The 18,460-nt window shown below is 55.9% G+C and overlaps 2 protein-coding genes across 2 annotated transcripts in view; one reads left to right on the forward strand and one right to left on the reverse strand.

Moving 5' to 3' along the window:
• Positions 1–18,460, forward strand: part of SYN3 (synapsin III) — a gene marked incomplete at its 5' end in the record, with an annotated part of 352,341 nt that overhangs the window by 90,239 nt on the left and 243,642 nt on the right. Inside the window, 2 exons of the mRNA XM_079775841.1 lie at positions 1,487–1,643; positions 2,959–3,048. Of these exons, the coding sequence (XP_079631967.1) occupies positions 1,487–1,643; positions 2,959–3,048 (247 nt within the window). The remainder of the gene's footprint in view (positions 1–1,486; positions 1,644–2,958; positions 3,049–18,460) is intronic.
• Positions 4,827–18,460, reverse strand: part of TIMP3 (TIMP metallopeptidase inhibitor 3) — a 53,876-nt gene continuing 40,242 nt past the window's right edge. The window contains exons 2-5 of the mRNA XM_079775846.1: positions 17,357–17,439; positions 10,614–10,725; positions 9,829–9,950; positions 4,827–8,702 (exon numbers count right to left, since the gene is read on the reverse strand). Of these exons, the coding sequence (XP_079631972.1) occupies positions 8,505–8,702; positions 9,829–9,950; positions 10,614–10,725; positions 17,357–17,439 (515 nt within the window). The 3' untranslated portion in view covers positions 4,827–8,504. The remainder of the gene's footprint in view (positions 8,703–9,828; positions 9,951–10,613; positions 10,726–17,356; positions 17,440–18,460) is intronic.

Here is an 18,460-nt window from a genome sequence, read left to right on the forward strand (position 1 = left end):
ATTTAAGGAAACAAGTAGAATGGTCATTAGGGATTGTCTCTGAGTTGAGAATTACAGGCCATTTTATTTATGTCTTTGTGTTGTCCAAGTCTTTTTTCTTCCTTTTGCCACATGAACATGTATGCCAGTTGAAGTCAGATAAAGGCAGAAAGTGGTTATGTTTTAATCCAGTGCTGCCTGTGTCACCAGATCCCTGCTAGACACACACGCCTGCCCCCTTCATCCCAGCGGAGTGGGCACAGGAGGCAGGGAGCCGGGGAGAGACCTGGCCGCAGCCTCCTGCTCCACAGGGGCTTTGCCCGGTGACCTGGGGCACACCACTGCCTTGCCACAGGCCTCCATTTATAAACGACGCTGGTTGGACTGGCTCCGTTGTAAGAATGCAATAAGGACGTAGGCGTAATAATTCCAGGCTTCACACCCACCCTCACCCGAACCACAGAGTGACATGACTGACCATTGCCACGAGCACCGTGTCAGCCACACCCGTGAGGTCACAGACCACGTGGCCACCTGGGGGCGAGTTCCGACTTAGCCGGGAGACCTGGCCAGCATAGGCAGGCCTTTCCCTGTAGAGGTATCGTCATTACCTTTGATTATTCTAGAGAGACACTGTTTATTTGAAACTGAGTGTCTGACTCTGGAGGTGCTCAGCAGGTTACACAGTGTGAGTAAACCCCTGCGTGCGGCTGATTTTCTCCTGTGACTGTGAAGTGAGGAATCCAGGACCAGATGGGTCCTGGGCAGCGTGAGTCCAACAACGTGTCAGTCCCCTGGTGCCGTGCAATGGACTCGGGACCAGAAGGCCCAGGTTCAAACGCAGCTCTCCTGCTTCCCGGCTTTGTCACCTGCGGAGATGCGTAACTTCTCTGAGCTGCAGTGTTCCCATCCATGAAATGGGGACATACGTAGTCCCGGCCTTCACCAGGTTGCTGTGAGCGCTAATCGGAGTGGTGTCTGCAGAGGAACCTGATCATGGACCCGGCCATCGCGTTAGCGCCCTTGCGGCTTCCTGGAAAGGGAAGAAGAGCCCGGCTGGTGTGGCTCAGTGGTTGAGCGTTGACCTATGAGCCAGGAGGTCGGGGTTCAATTCCCAGTCGGGGCACATGCCTGGGTTGCAGGCCCGATCCCCAGTGTGGGTGTGCAGGAGGCAGCCAATCAATGATTTTCTCTCATCGTTGATGTTTCTATCTCTCTCTTCCTATCCATCTCTGAAATCAAGGAAAAAATATTTTAAAAAATAATAATATTAAGAAAAATAAAAAGAAAGGGAAGCAGAAAGAAAGTGGAAGTTGTTTTCAGTCATTTTACGTTGTGTTTGCAACTGACCCTCCTCACCCACACCCACCACCCCATCCCATCGTGAACGGAGGGCTCCCGGGCAGTGGCCACACCGGCTCAGTGCTCTCCCAGCGGGCTGTGGCCGATGCATGGCGTTCCCTCAGTGCACAGCGCAGTAACGCTGCTGTCGGCCCCTCTCTCGCAGGTCCTTCAAGCCCGACTTCCTCCTGGTCCGCCAGCACGCCTACAGCATGGCCCTGGGCGAAGACTACCGCAGCCTGGTCATCGGCCTACAGTACGGAGGGCTGCCCGCCGTCAACTCCCTCTACTCCGTCTACAACTTCTGCAGCAAGCCCTGGGTGGTAGGTGGCGGCCGGGCTGACCCGGAGCGAGGTGGGGGTGGTGGGGGGCCCTCCCGGGTCTGAAACGGGCCCGTTCCCCAACGTGGAGACCTCAGAATGAAAAGGCAGCTGAATAAGCAACTTGGATCCCAGTCCCCTTCTTGTAATGATTGCCTAACGAATACCATATAACACATATTATGATATAGTGGTGTCTTATAACGATGTTAGTGGTAAGAGGCAGCACGGTCCTGTTCTGACTAATATTCTGTCATATCACTGTTGTTAGCCGTAGGCACTGTGTATTGGGCACTGAGCAAGTACCAGAACATTGTGCTGCCTGGCATTCGGTCCATCATTATCACGTGCAGGTGCCTCAGAACAGCTGAGGAACCCACCCCGAGTCCAGGCGTGAAGCCAGAACTCGGAGCCCTCTTTCCGACCCCCAAGACTTGATTTCCCCTACCTTTTATTCACTTGTATCATTCATTCACTTGATGTATTTGAGTCTCCATTTAAATGTTACCTGTAAGAGAGGCTTTGCCCAAAATACCACGCCTCTACTCCCCCAACTACGCCTAAATCCCTTTCTTTGATTTTTTAAAATATATTTTATTGATTTTTTTACAGAGAGGAAGGGACAGGGATAGAGAGTTAGAAACATTGATGAGAGAGAAACATCGATCAGCTGCCTCCTGTACACCTCCTACTGGGCATGTGCCCACAGCCTAGATACATGCCCTTGACCGGAATCGAACCGGGGGCCCTTCAGCCCGAAGTCCGACGCTCTGTCCACTGAGCCAAACCAGTTAGGGCCTAAATCCCTTTAAGACACTGCACATTAATCCTTGCAACGCCCCTGTGCAGTTGGCTCCCTCGTTTTCTCCATCCACAGACGAGGACACAGATGTTCAGACACCGGACATGGCTTTCCCAGGTTACGCAGACAGGAAGTGCAGGAGCAGGAATTTGAACCCAGAGTCTGTGCCATAAACTCCTATGTCACGTGCCTCTCTAGAAAGAAGGGCGCGGCAGGCAAGGGACGTGCATGAATGTCAGCAGGTTGTGCTTGTGTGAGAGGCTGAGGGTATAGGAAACGTGCATGGAAAGTTATTGAGCTGAACTCGGTGTGCCTGGCAGGGATGCAGGGGTGGATGCAGCCAGATGCAGGAGATAACGGCTGCCCAGCTAAGGCCTGTGACCTTTCCCCATAGGCAGAGAGCAGCCACTGTGGCTCAGCTCAGAGCCGTCAGACGCTTGAGCCCCGGGGTCACGGGGTGGCTCTGTCATACGAGGTGACAGGGGTTGACCCATGTTCTCTCCTCTTCTGACCTAGTTTTCTCAGCTCATTAAGATCTTCCACTCCCTGGGTCCTGAGAAGTTCCCGCTGGTCGAGCAGACGTTTTTCCCCAACCACAAGCCAATGGTGAGTGGCCTGTATGTGCTGCTTATTCGTGCGATCTGGAGCTCACACGTGTCTGTGTTCTCCGTCCATTTGGATGGAGGAGGTGGGCCGGGGCGGCTTTCTCGGGAAGAACCGCAATGTCTCATGGGAACGCCCGGCCGTCCTGAGGGAAGAGTCCTCTCCCCAGGTGGGATCTAGGCAGCAGGAGGCATGACCACGGCGGGCAGAGTTCCTCGGGACTTCCGGGATTTGGGGCACACGAGGGGACAACCTGAACGAGCATGTGGGGGCCAACGGTTGATAATAAGGGTAAACGCTGCTTCGAAGGCGGGATGTTGTTTTATTTGCGCCTGCGCCGGACTTGGTTTCCACTCTGACGTTAATAAAAGCTGTAGTATTGGACCGGCATGGACTGTTGAAGGACAGTTTCCTTGTGTGTCCCCTTCACACTCCAGCTTTTGAACACACTTGCGGTTGTCTCTGGGAGGTGGTCGGAGCTTAACTTGGACAGCCCGCTGGCAGAGGTCACTGTCCTGTTCAATGGGCTGGAGCGCTCTGCACCCCAGGGCCGGCACCGGTTGGGTGGGAGAGTCCCGGGCAGCTGGAAACGGCCCGAGACGTGCCTGCTTGTGCGGTTGGTCCCGGGAATCCAGGGCTGTGCCTCCACTCGCCTCGGGAAGAAGGGGAGTCTTGGAGAGCAGGGTAGTTCATGGGGTATCGGGGTACCAGCTGGGGACCGTGGCCTCTTGTGGACTTCCAGGCTCAGGCTGCTGAGCTGGACAATCATTTGGAGACGCTGATGGGCAGGACTGCAGGCTCCATGTGGGAGCAGTCGATGGAGGGGTTTGCCATTGACGATCTCTCACTTACATCCGATGCAGTGAGAGTCCCAGCACGCAGGAGGTGCTGGTTAGAATAAGAAGGGCGTGTGGAACCCGGCATATTCCAGCAAAGCGTGACCACAGTGGGGAAATGGAGTGTTGATCCTCAAACCAGCCTGAGCGTGAATCCTCGCTCTGCCTGCTGACTAGATCCTGGGGCAATGAGTTCAAGTCTGTGGGCCTGAGCTCCCATCGCTGAAAACCACGGGTGCGAGAGGAACAACCTCGCTGGGTTGTTGGGATTTAATGAAACCGTGTGTGTAGAGTGCTGTGTCTGGCGTACGATAGGTGTTCAAAGTAGTGTCGCTTTAAAATACAGGCAAAGCTACACCCTGGGACATTGTCAGCAATGGGGCGACAATTGGGTGAAGGGTTTACAGCGCCCGTTGAGGGTGACAGGCGGCTCTAAGCTCTGGGCAGGCTTTGCCGTCTATGGTGAAGCCTCATGAGTTCCTGGCATTGGCCGCGAGGCTGAGCCACACTCAGAATTTCAGGCAGGCATTTGACATCTTTGCAGTCTTCCCCTCCCCGCTTCCATGTGATTGAGATTCTTAGGAAGGAGACGGGCAGGCCAAGTCAGGGCTCCCGTCCGGTAGTACCTGTAGCACTAACAGGTAATCAGGTAAAGATCCCGATTCTGTGGAACTATGGAGGACTATGGACATAGAATCGGGGAGCCAGGGCAGGGCTGGAGGAGCAGCCGGGAGGAAATCTAAGATGCCTCTCCTGAAATTCCCCCTGCCGGGGAAGGACCAGGGCGGGCGGGTCCACGCCGTGGAGGTGAGTGGAGCGCGGGGAGTGTGCAGGGGCCTGGGGCCAGGGCAGGCGGGACCCACCAGCTTCCAAGGCCTCCTGTGATCTGCATCCCCCCCCCCCCCCGGGCGGCGGTCAGGACACAAGGAGGCGAGAGACGGCAGGTGCGTGATAGAAACCACTTTACTGTTTAGAATCAAGGACACACTATAAAAAGTGAACATTATGCAACATTACAAGACAATATACATTCACGGAATATAAAATTCATAAATAACATGGAGGAAAACTGTAAACAGTGCTACAAAATTTAGCAACAAATACATTCCTTCTAGACTGTGTTTTCTCTGGTTGGTACCTCTCCATCACTTCTGGGTCTCAGGACAGCAGACTGGCTGCGGGGGAAGGCGGGGGTGGGGGACCTCGCAGCCCCTCCCCTCGGAGCATGACCCGGTCTCCAAGTTCCTCCCTCCTCACGCCTCCCAAGAGCCACTTGGGAGGCTGCTGAAATCTACCTCTCCTACCCGTCCCCGTTTTGTTTTGCTTTTGCCATCAGATCTTCAAAGCATTTTTCTTGTGCCAAACTATTTTAGTGACTTTTTTTTTTTTTTTTTTTTTTTTTTTACTTTGGGCAGCCAGGAGCCAAGCACTAGGGTGTCATCTTGAGGGAATCCATATTGGCCATCGTCATGACGGGCTGGGGCAGGGGAGGGTACGGTCTCTCTCGGTGTCTCTGAGACAGAACTGACCCTATAAATAAATCATTTATTTCTTGAATTGCTCAGGAACCAGAGTACGAAAAATGGTGTTCGTGGGCTGTAGCCTGACCGCCATTTGGGTCTGGGGCTGGGTGAGGAGTCTCCCAGTATTTCCTGCCTTGCCTCGGGAAGCACTAGACAGAGAGGCAGAGCCTGGCGGGCTTCCTGGAGAGGGAGGCAGAGCGACGGCCGGGGGATACCAAGAGGTCTTGGGATCACAGCGCTCATGGCCCGGGATTTAGGAGAAATCATGGCTTCCCACTGGGCAAAGGGACTAGGAGAGGAGAGGAATGGGAATGGCTGGCAGACTGCCCGGGGCCAGTTGATACAGAGCAAGGACATGGATGTACTTGCGGTTTCCCCGCCTCCTGCCCCCTCCAGAAAGCACGGATGCTGACCGAGAGGAGGCCGGAGGGGCCTCAGGGCCGGCTCCTTCTAGCTTCCCCGGTTCGCCAGTCCAGCCGCCTGCGCCACAGAAGCCTTTACCCTCCGTTCCACTGTAGAATTTGATTCGGGAAAATGGTGGCATGTGGGTTTCATTTCTTTTTCTCTTAAACACAATGTACACATATTACAGCCTACACATGATAAGATTTAGCAAAATACAACGTTCACAATATGATTGAAATACAGAGGTGCCTCAGCTACATAAATGACTTTAAATTATACAGTCAGTGAACAGGTGAAATAAACAAAGCTATAGCTTACAGAAAGCTCCACAGCTGCCCTCTGGCAACATCGCTGTGCCAAGGACCCTTCATTGCCCAGGACCTGCTGTTCTCCTCACCGGGGCCTGGCACGTGGGCCTGTGGTCCCGCCCACGTGTCTGCAGGGAAACCGCAGGTGACTCGTGCCCAGGCCCCGCCCCACGTCCCTGCTGGGTGCGTGGAGGGACCCCGCCAGGGACCGAGAATGGTCACATGCCTCGTGGAGGGGAGGCTGACGTCCGACGGTGGGTAGGGGAACTTGCACAGGTTGGATTGGGGATTCCACCTTGTAAGCCTCCGAGGCTGAAATAAAAATCTTAAAAACGTCAAGTCTGCGGCTCACCCCTTAAAAGACTGCTGACCGAAGCTCCTTCTGCTCACACCGCCCCCTGGGGACGGCAAAGCCTCTGTTTCCTGCGTGCCAGATGTCACGACCGCAAGGTGAGAGGTACAAGGTAACGGACCTGATCCTAAGGAAGCCGGGTGCCTGTACTGTCTCCCCCGCCAACCCCACCCGGGGTTCCGCCAAGCACCCTGCCTGGGCATCTGCGTGCGCGTGCGAGACATCACAACGTCTGCCTGCCGTTTGTTCTCCTGTGTCAGTGGGCAGCTGTTTCCTAACGCGGAATGAACTGAAGGTACAGATGCTAATAGAGGATAAATACCCATGATCTGGAAAAAGGAGAGCAGTCGTGTTCCATGTCCCCATCCTCCCACCCCCATTCTGAAATATAGGCGATCGCCTGCTCTCCGCATCTCATTTCAGCACTAACATTTAAAATACTTTTATTTTAACTGGAGAGTTTATATTATAGTTTTATTTAAAAAAACACAACAACAAAAAACCCCCTACAGCTGACGGCAGAGGCAGGCTTCCCCAGTGACCACCCCTTTAAACCTGTGAGGTGAGGCCCCCAGGAAGTGGCCTTCACCCACCAGTGAGCTGGGAAAGACAAGCCAACCCAGGGAAGCTGGCCATCTGGCCTTGGCAGGACACAGCAGCCTTCCCTCGCGAGCCCAGCCCCCGACCCACGCTGATGCGCGTCTCCCACCTGAGCCCCGCCAGTAAGGCAGTTAAACGAAGGCCCTGGACATGAAGCAGGAGAAAAGGACAGGGACAGAGGTCAGGTGACCCCAGTTAGAGGAATGCTGAGGGTGTTCAGAATCTCAACTTTTAATTAAAACGAAAAAAAAAAAAAAGTCAACTTGGAATGTCATGATTTTCTTCCAACAAGCAACAACAGAATAGAAGAGATTAAACTATTGGTGTATTTAACAGCATGGAACAGAATTCTGTGTCCTGTAAAAAAAAAAAAAATCAGCTTATGTCCCCGTGTGGGTATATGCAAATGTGTATACAAACACAGCCTCCTCGGTGAGCTAAACGCTGCCTTGGAAATAGTATTCTCTGACCAAGTCTACGTGGCTACATCTGTGGATAGTGTCGTATAGGGTGTGTGTATTTCTCCAATTTACATAAGGGCAAGCTCCTGGCCGCATGGACCAAAGAGTTCTCCAGGAGGGAGTCTCGGGGGAGGCGGGGAGAGGAAAGACATTCGTCTCGGTTTTCGCCGGAGCTTTTGTCCAAGGCAGGCAAATAGCCTCCTGGCCTCAGGCAGATGTTTAAGTCTTCACCGGACTAAGAAAGTTCGGTAATTGCAGCCTGGCTGTTCGCTCCAGACTCAGCGACATCTGGTCCGCCCGAGCATCACAGGGCTGGAGGGATTGTGTGTGCTGCTTTATCTCAGACCCTCTCTCACGGTTCCTCCCTTCCCCCTGCCCCTCTTACATGAGAGACACACAGGCAGACATAGTCTGGTTGGGACGTGCAGTAGCATCTCTCAGTGTACCAGATCTGCCGCCTACCTTGAGCCTATCTGATTGCTACCCTTGACTGATGCTCACACAGTTGGCTTTCAGCGGCAACCTTGTCTGTGTCCTTTATGGGCTGGGATGGAGGAGAAGGGCAGAGGGTGGAGGGTCTAGGAGATGCTGGGGGGAGGGGGGAGGAAGAGAGCGGGTAGGCATTCCAGTGCCCACGTAGGGTAGTTTTTTGATTTTTGTTTTCCTAAAAAAATAGAGATTATGTTATATCGTGAAGAAGAGGAGTGTACATTCCTCATTCTCTCTGGCATGGCACCAAAAACTCCTGGGTGGAAACAGGGGATGTCAAAACCAAAAAGAAGGTGTGGGATGGGGCCAGGAGGATGTTTCCAAATAAACTCCATAGGACAGCACAGACTTTGCTTTAAGTGTTCGAAGTGCTAAATTTGCGAGAGAAACAGGCACTAATTTCATTGTCATCATTCGGGAAGAGTTAGTGTCCGAGGGAAGCTCAGCGGGAAGGGAGGGAGGTGAGGCGGGGCAGGGCCTGCCGCTCAGGGGTCTGTGGCATTGATGATGGTTTTGTCTGGGGGGGCCCATCCTCGGTACCAGCTGCAGGAGCCACCCTTCTGCCGGATGCAGGCGTAGTGTTTGGTCTGGTGGCCAGGGTAGCCGAAACTCGCGGCCATGTCGGTCCAGACACACTCGTTCTTGGAGCTCACGAAGCAAGGCGGGTAGTAGCAGGTCTTGATCTGCAATTAGGTAACAGCCACCGGTTAGCGGACTCTGCCATGGTGGACCCAGGCCTGATGCCGGCCCCAGGGCAGGACTCCTCAGAACCTGGGTCCACGGCAGGGGGAGCCCAGCCACAGTGGTCCCTTGGTGAAAATAACGTACTACTGGCTAACTCTTACTGAGCACCTACTGTGCGCCAGACGTTCTGCTAAAGGCTGTGCTATGCTCTTCTCTTTCATTCTGATAACAGCTGTCTCTCCCTTTTACAAATATGGAAATAGAGGCTCAGAGAGGGTAAGCAGCTGAATCGCGCAGCCAGGTCACACAGCCAGGAAGTGGTAGCATTAGGCATTTGAGAGCGCTTCTCCCTCTCAAGTGGCAACAAGCCAGGATGGGCGATCCCCGTTCTTGTAGGGAATTGAGGAAGCGGAGTAAAGCATAAACTTTGGGGTCCAGCTGCCCCAGGCTGGTCATCAGACGTAGCGAGCTGTGTGACTTAGGGCGAGCTACTTAGGGTCTCGGAGCCTCTATTTCCTCATCCGCAAAATGGGGAGGATAGTAATAAAAACGGCAGTGTTGTTTTGAGAATCAAGTGAGAGAACAGCCCAACTCCCTCCCACAGCAGGAAGGCTGCAAGCCTTGTCCCTGTGCCTCGGTCAAGGAGTTGGGCCTGGCTCAAGAGTCATGTTCTGTCGTGTGGGGCATCGGCGAGCCAGCTCTCCTCCCCTCCCCGCCCCCCAGGATGGGGCCGCCAATGAATCAGCTGCTTGAGTGAGCCCACTTGGGACTACTTGGCAGGACCTGCCAGTGTAAGGACACTGTACCTGCCACCAACGTGAGCCGAGGGAGGGGCCGGGGAAGCTGAAGAGCCCTTGGGCCCCAGCAACTGCCAAGGGGGCAGCACAGATGGACGGAGGCGGCGGATTGCAGCCAGAAAGCACTCTGCTCTCGCCTTCCCCGCTCCTCGGCCTGGGGACAGCATTCCTTCCACCCCTGCTCAGACCTGCCCCTCTGCCTCGGCCCCTCCTCACTCCTTTCCCCGCACAGGGGCCCAGCACCCAGTACAGCAGGAGCTGGTATTTCTAGGGCTGCGAGCCAGCACCACCCCCGCCCCCCACCCCGCCTGCCTGTCCCGGGGCTTACCTTGCAGTTACAACCCAGGTGATACCGGTAGTTCAGCCCCTTGCGCTGGGAGATGGTGAGCTGGTCCCACCGCTCCACGAAGTTGCACAGTCCTATGTACACCTTCCCATCGAAGATCCGGCCTGGAGGGGGAGAGAGGGCGGCAGACGCAGGGTTGTTTGGGGGGAGCCCAGCCAGAAGGGGAAGAAGCCACACCTCCTGAGTCCCCACCGTGGGCCAGGTACCGTGCTCAGGACACTTCCGGCCTGAGGTTGTATTATTTCACCCTCGCCTACAGCTTTGAGGAGGGACTGGATCCCCGTTGTCCCGACGGGGAAAACCAACTCAGAGAGGTCCCTCAGACCATGGAGCTGGTTCTAGGGACCAGCTCGTCACTTCCCACACCAGCGGTTTCGGGCTCTGCTTTTGTTACTTCCTTTCCTACACTGACTGCCTACAGGGGTTGGGGCTGAGTTTCAAAGACAGACCTCGTGGGCTGACTGTGAGGTGGAGAGGAACGGGGACTGGCGATCCCTTTTCGCTTACAGTAGCGCGGAGACTGCAAAACCCAGGGATTTCCTCCCCGGGGTGTGTGGTGGAGCTGACAAACCAGCCTGGGTGCAGGAGCCTCAGGGTCCCACCGCGGGCTATGGGAGGTGCCCTAACCCCATACGCTCCCCACAATTCACTGGGCGCAGGCAGAGGTCCTCGGGACACTTCTGGTCAACATCTCCTCCTCCGTCCTTCTGAAGTTAAGGACCGCGGGCCCGGCCAAACCCCGGCCCAGATGCTAAGCTGGCCGTTACCTGTCAGCAGGTACTGGTACTTGTTGACCTCCAGCTTCACGCCACAGAGGCTCTCGGAAGCTTCCGTGTGGATGTACTGCACGTGGGGCATCTTGGTGAAACCTCGGTACATCTGTGGGCGGGAGGAAGGTTGAGAGGAGGACCCGGGCTCCGGGGCACGCTGTCACGTGGTCTACGGGGCTCTGATTCCCCTGACTGGTCATCGCGAGGCCGGCCACCAACCCCCCCGACCCAGGTCCTTCGCTCCGGATCAGGCCACCTAGTCTCCTCTCGACGGAGCCAGCATTGACGCTGCCCAGAGAAGCCTTCCCGTCCAGCCAGTCGCACCTCCCATTCCAACACCCCCACAAAGGCTCCTCCAGGGACACCCCTTTCTAGAAAGCCACAGATGGCTTTGCTGTGAAAGGGGTCTTCCCCGCCTCCCCAACCTCAGGACCTGAGCTCCGAGAAGGCAGCCAGCCAGTAGTCTCTTGATGTCTTGGTGACCTGTCCCAGTGTAGGAAAGCATTCTCACTTACGTTCCCTCACTGTCTCCGCCCAGGAACCTTAGGAGGCAGGCACTCCTGTACCCATTTTACAGATGGGGGAGGGGGAGGCGAGGGACTCAGAGAAATTCTGTTCGGCTGGCGAAAGTTGACCTCAAGCCCAAGGTTCCCCATGCTTTTGTTCCTCGGACCGTCAACTGAGAGCACTGGGTTCCTTCACCCCAGATAAAGCACAAAAGCATGCACACAACTCCCGGGTGTTTAACTAAACCCTCTATCCTGGTTAAACGGCCCATATGTGGGCATTTTTGTCTACAACATAATCTAATACAGTAGTTCTCCACTGCAGGCGATGTTATCCCCACCCCAGGAGATACTGGGCAATGTCCGGAGACATTTTTGCCTGCCACAGCCGGGAGGTGGGGTGGAGGGTTACTTTTGGTGGATGGAGCCAGGGATGTTGCTAAATATCCTATGATCCACGAGACAGCCCCCACAGCAAAGAGTTATCCTGGCCTCAGATGTCAACAGTACCAAGGCTGAGAAATTCTACTCTAATCCCAACCCACTTAAACCCATGACAGCCCTAAGGGGCAGGCAATGTTATGTCAGTTTTATAGATGAGGAGCCTGAGGCCCAGGGAGGTTAATGGCTTGTCAGAGGCCACACGGTTGGTAGATGGCAGAGGTAGGAGTCCATGCTCTTAGCCATTATCCTATGCCTCCCCCCGCCTCCCGTGCACACTCACAAGTTCATGCTCAGGGAATTGATGCAGGGAACTGCCTTGTGACCACTGTGCCTGCTCTGTCGGCGTGTGCTCAGCCACTGGTGTGAACGTGACGGAGTCTGAACCCCTGTGGTGCCTCCAGGTCAAGCCCATGAGGGTTCTGTGGGTCCGGATCTGTCATTGCAACTCTGTGCCTGGGAGCTGCTGGGAGTGGGATGGGCCCCGAGGCGCTGCCCCATCCCACAATCCCTCCAGTGTTCAGCACACACAGGCCCTGGATGCTGGTGGTCTCCAGGGGGATCCCAAGGGTTTACAGTGAGACAGTGCCTCTCCGTGGGCTCCTGGCATGCACTATTCATTCACTTGTGGTAATTAATAAAAAGCCAGCCATCATCTCATTGGTGTCTCATCGGAGTGCCTCCCATTTGGTCTCATGGGCTATTTGTTTTCCCTCCTTGTCTTCTCTTAAGTGGCGGGCAGCCGGCGGGATAGGTGGTCACCAGGAGCTCTGCCATCAGAAGGGGTCTGTGGGCGGGACAGAGCTGGGGAGCCCTGCCTTCTGGAGGGGGCGCTCTGGTAACTGTGTGCAACCAGCCGTGCAGATGGGTCTCATTCACCTGGCCTCCCTTCCTAGCCCTCTCCTCCCTGAGACGGCCGCCGGGGGAGACGCAGCCAGGCGCTGCGCGAAGTGCTGTCTGCACGCGGTGTTCGGTTATGCCGTGGGGAGCAGGGCCCCCACTTCCTCAGGGCTAGATGGCGCCTCTCCGGCTTTAGCGGGAACCAAGGCCTTTTGTGCCCAACGCCTTCTCACTTCGGTGTGGAGGATCCCTGAGTGTTGGGCCAATCTTCCCACTCAGGCCTCGCTCTAGGTCTGTCTTTCAGGCCTCGTCTGTTGGAGCCTCAGTTCATTCCGTGTGGGTCTTTCCCCTTTATCTCCTCTCTGCTTTGTGGTGAGAACCGGCCCCTGCTTAGAGGCCCGTGACTTCGCTGCTTGACCCCTCAAACCCAGCCTGGCTTCGCCCCTGCTCTGGAATTTGCAGGAGCCTCATGTTAACACGGCTCTAGCACCCGCCCACGGTCAGACTCTAATGCGTCCCAAGTGATCGCGTCTGACAAACTCAGTGCTGCTTGGTGGGGTCTGCTCTGAAGATAACAGTATGGTAAATGTATCGTAACGGCGTGTTTTACTCATTCTGTTGTCTTTTCTTTATACTAGTCCTATCTTGACCTATACATTGATCCTAAAGGGTCCTTAGATCTGCAGTCATAGAGACCCAGGATTGGCTTGACAAATTTAGGAGGGTTACAATAGGCTTATCACGTCCTGACGTCAGAGAATTGCAGGATCAGAACTGAAAAGGATGCTAAAGGTAACCTAACCTAGCCAGCGCCGTGGAGGAGTAATGGTAAACCTGGGTTTCTGAAGACAGAGTCTTGTCGCTGCCTTGTGTGAGCCACGTAGAAAGCGACTCAGTTTGTTCATCTGTGAAATGGGGCAAAGCACTTACTGCATAAGATGCTTTTGAGAATTAAGTGACTTAGAATAGCACCCAGCGCACAACATTCAGCAGAAGTCGCTTAAAACCGGGTACACTAAAATTCATAAGGAGCTTTCCCCGCGTGGTCCTCTTCCCACGTGCTTTTGCCCACCCTCCTCTCTTAGTGCCCAGGGTTAGAGCTGGCGTGGAACTTCAGGTGTAAGCAGGTTGTTCTTTCTCTCCCCCAGCTGTACTGAGGCAGAGCTGACAAAGAGACAGGGTGTGTATGTAAGGTGTACAGTGTGCTGTGTTGATATATGTGTACCTGGTGCAGTGATGACCACAGTCCAGCTAGTTAGCACATCCGTCCCCTCCTAGCGTTCCTTCTGTGTGTGAGACAGCACTGAGTTCTACTCTCAGCAAACCCACAGTATACAGCCTGCACTGGGAGCCAGAGTCCCCCTGCCGGGCCTCAGCTCCCCAGCATTCTTTCATCCCGCGTAGCTGAAACTTTGTACCCGTTTCCCCCACCTCCCAGCCACCAGGGATCGCCATTCTACTCTCTGCTTCTACAAGTTTGACTTCTTTAGATCCCACATAAGAGTGAGATTGTGCAGTATCTCTTTCTCAGTCTGGCTTATTTGACTTAGCATGCCTTCCAGGTTCATCCTGTTGCCACACGTGACGAGATGTCCTTTTTTAAAGCTGAATGCTATTCCATTGTATGTGTGTGTGTGTGTGTGTGTCTGATTCTACAAGGCCCTGGGCTCCCACCTCGGTAGTATCTACACAAGGTTGCAAGCAGTCCGCTTCCCTTGGGATGAAGGGACACAGTGTGAGGAAGACGTTTCTGCATCTGAGGGCATCGGTCAGTATTTCTCTGGTGCTCACAGAAGACCACTGTGATGCACGCGGCTTTCACCACAAGCTCCTTTACAGACCGAGCAACTGAGTTTGCAGTTAGTGCCCGACTGGGACCAGGAGCATGGCCTTTCTCTCACAGCCTGCTGTCTGGCTGGGGAGGCAGAGCCTGAGGTTGGAGCCGGTCCCTGCACACGGCTAATGGGACCCAGACCACAAAGAGGCCCAGGCAGAAGGAGGAAGAGACGCTGTGTGCTGGGGCGGGGGTGTCAGAGGCTTCCAGCCAGAGCTTCAAAGGCGAGACCCTGCTATTGCTCATCCCATCAGACAAACCGCCAAGGGAAGGAAGCCCCCGGGGCCAAGCATTCCAGTTGCCCAGCGGATCTGTCTATCCCGCCAGAGTCAGGACCGGCACAGCTCACGACCAGCGGGCCTCCCCATGGGACCAGCTGGGACATAATGTCCCCACGTGCTGTGCCTGCAGCTGGCCTGAGAGCATGTCTCTACGGCACAAACAGCAGACTGCTTTCCCATGGTCCTGATAAGAGAGGCAGTCCCCATAGATTACAGCGGCCACTTCTGGAAACTTCCACCTTTGCACCACAGCCCCGTGGCTCAGCTCCCGCTAATCTCCAAGTTTGGGTTTGCAATGAGCTCCCTCAACATTCTAACAGCCCCCCCCTCCCGCTCCCCCTCTCGCCTCCCCCCCCCCCCCCCCCCCCGACCACCACCATGCACCGTGGGTCTCTGCACACTCGAGATGTGTCCGAGAGGCCATCCGGAGGCTCTGGAGTGAGCATATGGGAGAGGGCCTGCCCCTCTTTCATCTGGGTGAGAAGGGTCTTTGTTTGGGGGGGGGGGGGTTGGGGGGAGGGACTCTGAGAATGAAGAGAGAGGCCCCACAGGGTGACCTGACTTCTCAGGTTCTCCAAGTTCCCGCAGGCCTGCTTTAAGGGAGCCCTTGCTCCCCCAATCTCTGGGTAGATGCTAATCCGCTAGAATAAAGCGCCCAGGGGCCCGTGCCAAAGCCCAGGCAGGCCGGCCTCCCGGCCTCTCCCCCTTCCCTCCCACAAAGATGTTTTTGTTCCACTCTTCGCAGGACGTTGCAAGTCAAGAGTTTACACTGCTGCAGGGCAAACCCGCAAACTCCAGTGAACCTCTCTGTTCCCGGGGGGACTGGGTACAAACGGGGTGGGGGGCCCCCAGCGTGGGCGGGCATGATGATGCACCCTGCTGCTGACCCATCCTCTCTGGCAGGAGAGTTGGGGGGTCATGTAAAGAACACACGGACTGGGAAGGAATCCTGACACCTCAGCGTGGGGACCGGAGCTGCTTTTCATCAGCGCCTGCCCCTGAGTCAATCATTTCCCCTTGGCATCCCCTCAGAAGTAAAGGAGCCACTTGATGCCCTGATGCCCAGCACCCGGTTAGGAGCCTGGGCGGACGCTGGCGAATGGACCGCAGAGGACCAGCGTCCTGGGGGTGGGAGTGGGTGGCTCTGAAGCTGATGGGCGAGCCAATGTTATTTGGCCTCCAAACACCTCCCCCTCCCGCCCCCGCCAGTGGCTGGTCTGACACCACAGAGGAGAAATAGGACATCTGCCCACAGGAAGGGCCCCTGGCCGTGTGTCCAGGCCCTGAAGGAAGGAGGGAAGCTGGGCAAACCTAGGAGCCACGGCCTCCCACTCTCTCCTGGCACAGAGAGTCTCCGTGTGCAGGAGCAGCAGGGCAGGCAGGGGTTGTGCTCGTAAACCTCCGCCCTGTCTGACCTGCCTTGGCTCAGTGCCCGCGCCAGGAGCTGCGCAGTGGGTTTCTGGGTTGTTGTTGCTCTTCGTGGTCCCCCCCTCCGCCCACTGTTCTCTCTCTCTGGCCGTCGGAAGACATAAGCGGGTCCCATGACCGCGCTCGGGCAGCCAAGGGCAGCCGGCCAGGCCTGACTGTGGACGTTACATAACCAGGAGGCTGTGGATGTTTCCAAAGCAAAGCAGCAGGTTCTACCCACTTGAGAGTGAGGCCCGCAGGTCTGCCTCGGGGACGGGTGGGTGCCTCCGGGGCTGTGCACCCGCCCTAACTGCTGGGGATGCAGATGTGAGCAAGGAGTCAAGGGGCTGGCAGTTCCCGGGGACCTGAGTGCACCCATCCTGAACTTCTGATTCGTCACCCTGTGTCTTTTCTCCCCGCCGGCCTGCAGTTCCTAAATGCAGGAGCCCTGTTGTTTTTACCCAGGGGCCTCCACGGCTCCTGGCCTACAGCGCTGCCCACAGGGAGGTGCTTACAGAGGTGAGGGATGGGCCAGCTGCCACATTACCCAGCACCTGAAGCAGCTCCTGTTTGGAAGGAACGTGGCCAGTGTCCCAGCATCTGGAAATGCCTCAGCCATAGGGCTCTTCGGGGCACGGAGCCCACCCCGCGCCGTTAACACAGGGCAAAACCCAGGCCCAGGCGAGGGAGGGTTCCAAGGTCAGCGAGCTCCTCAGGAATGGAGTTGAGACCAGGAAGCGGGGTCCCTAGACTTGGAATCGGATGCTCTTTTCCTTAAGGCGGCTCCTTAGCGTGCGCACAGTGGGACCATGCTCAGGACTACGCTTAGCTGTATGAATAAGCCCAGCAGATGATGCTAACTAGCCGGGACGCAAGAAGACAAGAAAGACTGGGAAAATAGGTCAGAGGGCACAGTTCCTGTCTCCCGATGAGGTTTCTGTGACCAGCACCAGGTCAATGTAAAGCTTTGAGGATAAACCTAAGTTGCAATGTCCGTGGCTGCCCAAGACCTATGGACATTGTTGAAACGCAAAGTCGGGGCTTGAAAGAGCCGTAAGGCAGTCTGGTCCAACCCCCTCATTGTACAGATGGGGAGACTGAGGCCCAGGGACGGGTCCCAGTGAGCTGGCCAAGGTCTCATGGTCACCAGGTAACGAGGCTGTCTGCTGTCTGGATCCAAAGCCCAGCCTCAGAGGGACCCCACCTGCGCGGGCTCTGGGATGAAGCAGCCACCATCCCCGCCCGCCTTTCCACCCATCCCTTCCTGCTGCCTCAGCAGCACCCTCTCCAGCCAGGCGGAAGGGCTGGGGCTGGGGCTGGGGCTGGGGCTCAGACACTGAGCGAACACACACCACCCTGCCCCCACAGGCCAGGCCGCTTCTGGCAGAACCAACCCAGAAAGCCTCCTGAAGCCGGGCTGCTGTCACTCACCTTCATCTGCTTAATGGTGTAGATCAGCGTGCCGTAGGGCCCCTCCTTCACCAGCTTCTTCCCCACCACTCTGGCCCGGATCACTGCAGAGAGAGGCACGACGAGACAGGGAGGAGGTTAGGGAGGCCTGGACCACCTCATACACCACATCTTGTGCCCATCCAGCCCCCAGGGGGCCTGGCATTGCTTTCTTACCGTTGAGCCAACTGGAATAGGCAACTGTGTGTATCAGAGCAAGAATTCAGATGAGGGACACTGGGCGTGGGGCGGGGGGCAGGGAAGGCAGTTCTCACTCAGGTTAATCACTCCAGTGTTCAGAGCCGCCGCCCGGGAAATTCTACCCCCGAGGAGTCTCTGGACTCTGTTTCACCACAATCCGAAATCTACTAGTACTTCGCATGTCAGAGCTTCTCGCCCTCCCTCCGTTGCCCATCCGACATCACATGGCCTCCCAGAGTTACTCTCTTTCTACCAGGACCTCTTCCTGAGCCTCTTTTGGGGTTCTCCCTTTGTATGTGTAAATTCACCGTGTCCTGCAGGTCCGCAGGGCTGCCATGCACCCCAGCCTCCCCTCCTGCCCCAGTCAGCATCTCGATGGGATCCTGGGTCCCCGGCACTCAGACGGCCAAGGGTGCAGTGGCCTGTCACTCATGAGGGTGTGGTGGGGGGCAGTGCTGGGGAGTGTGGGCTCAGGAGCCCACTGAGCTGCTCCCACCCCAGCTTTGCTCTGCACGGCTGGTAGGACTGTGGGCCAGTGACTTTGTTTCTGGCCTCCAGTTTCCTCCTCTAACGAAACCAGGACACCAGGGGCACCAGTGTCCTGAAGAGAAGGGATCAGACAAGGCGGTGCATGTGAAGCGCGTGGCACCGTGTCCTGGCTGTGGTGTACGTAACATGCATGTTACTTTCACCATGATTATCAGCATTGCCCAAAACAGAATGGATGGACTGACTGCGAAAGGATTGTTTCCAGAAAAACAGCTCCCATTGATTGCACACCTACTATGCGCAAAAGTACATCTCACTTCTTTACTTCTCACAACCACCTGACAAGGGGGGAGAGGGTGTTAGCATCCACATTACATAGATGAGGAAACAGAGAAG

This window comes from Cnephaeus nilssonii, assembly GCF_951640355.1.
Source record: "Cnephaeus nilssonii genome assembly, chromosome: 6".
In the NCBI taxonomy this organism is placed as follows: Eukaryota; Metazoa; Chordata; class Mammalia; order Chiroptera; family Vespertilionidae; genus Cnephaeus; species Cnephaeus nilssonii.